Genomic DNA, 2790 nt, shown 5'->3' with positions numbered 1-2790 from the left:
GTTCTGAGAAGAAACAGCCGGGTTTACATTTGTCTCAGTTCTCTCCAAATTTTTATTAGGGCAGTGCATAAGGCATTCTCCTCTGTGTTTGTCCAGGCCACACAGAAAGAAAAATACATTAATTTTATATTTTAGGGTCAAGTCCTCTGTATAGCAAAAGCAAGCATACCCTCTAGCTTTTGGCTGTGTTGTAAGGTAGACCCTGACTGCGGGATCTAGTTTCACTGCTTTGGTTATATAGATTTACTGTGGCTTCGAGGTAGAAGACAACAACATTTTCAGAAGAACACGAAGAAACAATACCACACAATTTGAACATTGAGCATAAAGTCTGTTTGTCAACTTAAATTGGCATAATATTAAAGCAAGATGGAAGCTGAAGAATCTTTATGGCTTTTCACAGCTCACCTTCCCTCTCCCGTGCATTCTAGGGAGCTGACCCAAACTGCATCAGCGATGAGGACCGACCAGTTCTCACAGTTGCTGTCCTTAACAAGCATGCGGAAGCAATCTCTCTTCTCGTGCAGAAAGGTGCTGACATCAACCAGCAGTCAGGACTGTAAGCACCAATTCACTGACTCAGGTCTTTTGAAGTTTTACAGAAAATGTGCTTGTGCTCCCATTTTAGGGATGATTAACCTCCTACCCCTCCTCACCAAACCTGTAGCTCCTTTCAAAGCCAAACACTAAAAAACCTGAAGCCTACAACTGAGCGAAGATAACAGTTTTCACAGTCCTTTCGGTTGCCAGCTTTGAAGATTTCTCGTAATTTCTGTTAGGAAAATGGCTCTTCTATTCAACTCCTTCCTCCATCCACTTCAACCACGCTAAAGCCTACCAAAAAAACCCCCATCACCACAAGTCCTGCTGTATTCTATATCCTCCTATGCATCTTCCGTAGTTTAATTTGCCAGGCTACTTCTCCACTTACTGGGAGAGCTTCCTCAGGTAGTAAGTACATTGTTCATTGCTCCCGCACAGGCACAACAACACTGCTCTCCATGAGGCAGTTCTGCTCGGATCGGAGGGAAAGGAATGCATCCGAGGCCTGCTGCAGTAAGTACCATAGCTGGGCCTCTAGCCCAGCTGCAGGCTACCCACATCTGCCTGCACAGACCTAGCCAGCCATGCTGAGGGGGACTGAGCCTGCTCACTGCTCTTATCTCACAGTCAAGCCCCTGCAGGAAGGGACATCCAGAAATCCTTAAGTTACTCAGCATCAACATTTACCTACAAGCCACTTCACTAATCCCAATAATTTGGAATAATGTAAGTAGCTTAAAACAGTCCGCTCTTTATTTACAGCTGCAATGCAAGCATAAAAAGGAAGAATGCAAAAGGGCAATCAGCATATGACTTGGCTGTTACAGCTGGAAATAATGAAGTTATTTCATTGTTCACCAGTAAGCTTGGACAGGGAATGTTGGACAAGCTTACGAAACCCAGGAACATTGATCGTGTCAGTGTGTGATTGCAACTGCCTTTTCCCCAAGAAGGAGCTGGAGGTTCTCTGAGTTTGGGAGCACTTCAGTGCATGTGTCCAGTTCTGTCTGCAGACTTCACAACCCCATAGGATCAACTCGGGCCCTATAACAGCCAAATATTTTGTGCAAGATTCCCCCATTCCTTCCCGGCAGTTCTGAGCACAATTCTTCACTGACTGTGCTCTGTTCGCCAGATTTCTTTTCCTTTCCAAAGTTGTGCGTGGAGAGGAACCAACCGAACCTTCCGAGGCATGAGGACATTTTAAGGAGTCCGGATGAACACTGCTTACGACAGTTTGACACCTCAGCAATAGCAGTGCAAGCTGCACTTTGATTAGCTTATCTTCCATTTTGAAGTTAAAACTGCATTCAGTGCAGCTCGCTACATTAAAGATCAGATTATTTTCCTCCAGAAAACCAAGTAAAATTATTTTGCTGTTTTGCCTTTAACTTTTATTTATTAATGCATCAACATGAGGCAGCAGCTAATTACAAACACAAGTTTACAAGGATACCAGGCACACTAAGATTTGGTATAACTAGACATTATTAGCTAAAATCCTAAATCCCTGAAGAAGTTTTAAAACTCCTTCCCCTTTTTATTTCCAAAAGCATTGGTGTATTCAGTATAAAAATGGAAGTGCCTGCCAGCTCTTGCAAGAGACATAAGTTTTTGCACCAGAGCTACCTGCATCTCTAAAACAGAAACAGCTAGTTTAAAAAAAAAATAACATAAAAAACCACAAGTACTAATACTTAATTAAACCAACAGGAAGAATAGTAGAATCCCTGCAGAAAATTATGATGTAGGCAGTGCATCAAACCCCAAGTACTTCCCAGACAGACTCATGTGAGTGAAGAAGAATTTGATCTGCTTCTCACAGAGACAGCCGTTCTTAAAGCAGTCTCAGGAAACACAGCCATTCAGTCAGCGTGGCAGTGCCAGAGCACACATACGAGACAGAGATGTCAGTGGTGAGAAGCTGCGGCAGCCTAGGAGACCAGATTCTCTATTTCACGACGCACGCTCTTGGCTGCATCTTCAACCTCAGTCACCTTCTGAGAAATTTCTTTTTTCTGCAAAGAATAAAAATAATACATTACTATCAACCACTACACTGAGCATTGTTTAACTTCAAGGGGAAAGTAGACTACATCTCCCACAAGGCAAAAGCCAAGAACCAGGAAAGGACACACACAAGTCCAGAAGTAACAAGCCACTTTGACAGCACTGTGAACTAAGAGGCCAGCTAAACAATGCCAAGACTAGAAATTAAATAACTCTTCTGGTGTCACGGGATGCAGA

The 2790-nt window shown here is 43.2% G+C and overlaps 1 protein-coding gene across 1 annotated transcript in view; it reads left to right on the top strand.

The window, feature by feature from the left end:
* DZANK1 (double zinc ribbon and ankyrin repeat domains 1) overlaps nucleotides 1-1471 on the top strand; it is a gene marked incomplete at its 5' end in the record, with an annotated part of 15158 nt that extends 13687 nt beyond the window's left edge. Inside the window, 3 exons of the mRNA XM_010142533.1 lie at nucleotides 432-559; nucleotides 982-1056; nucleotides 1306-1471. Of these exons, the coding sequence (XP_010140835.1) occupies nucleotides 432-559; nucleotides 982-1056; nucleotides 1306-1471 (369 nt within the window). The remainder of the gene's footprint in view (nucleotides 1-431; nucleotides 560-981; nucleotides 1057-1305) is intronic.
* Nucleotides 1472-2790: the final 1319 nt, after the last annotated feature.

Source organism: Buceros rhinoceros, unplaced genomic scaffold (assembly GCF_000710305.1).
Source record: "Buceros rhinoceros silvestris isolate BGI_N320 unplaced genomic scaffold, ASM71030v1 scaffold32848, whole genome shotgun sequence".
In the NCBI taxonomy this organism is placed as follows: Eukaryota; Metazoa; Chordata; class Aves; order Bucerotiformes; family Bucerotidae; genus Buceros; species Buceros rhinoceros.
Note: the sequence above shows the minus strand (reverse complement) of the source record. Positions and strands in the feature narration are given on the sequence as shown.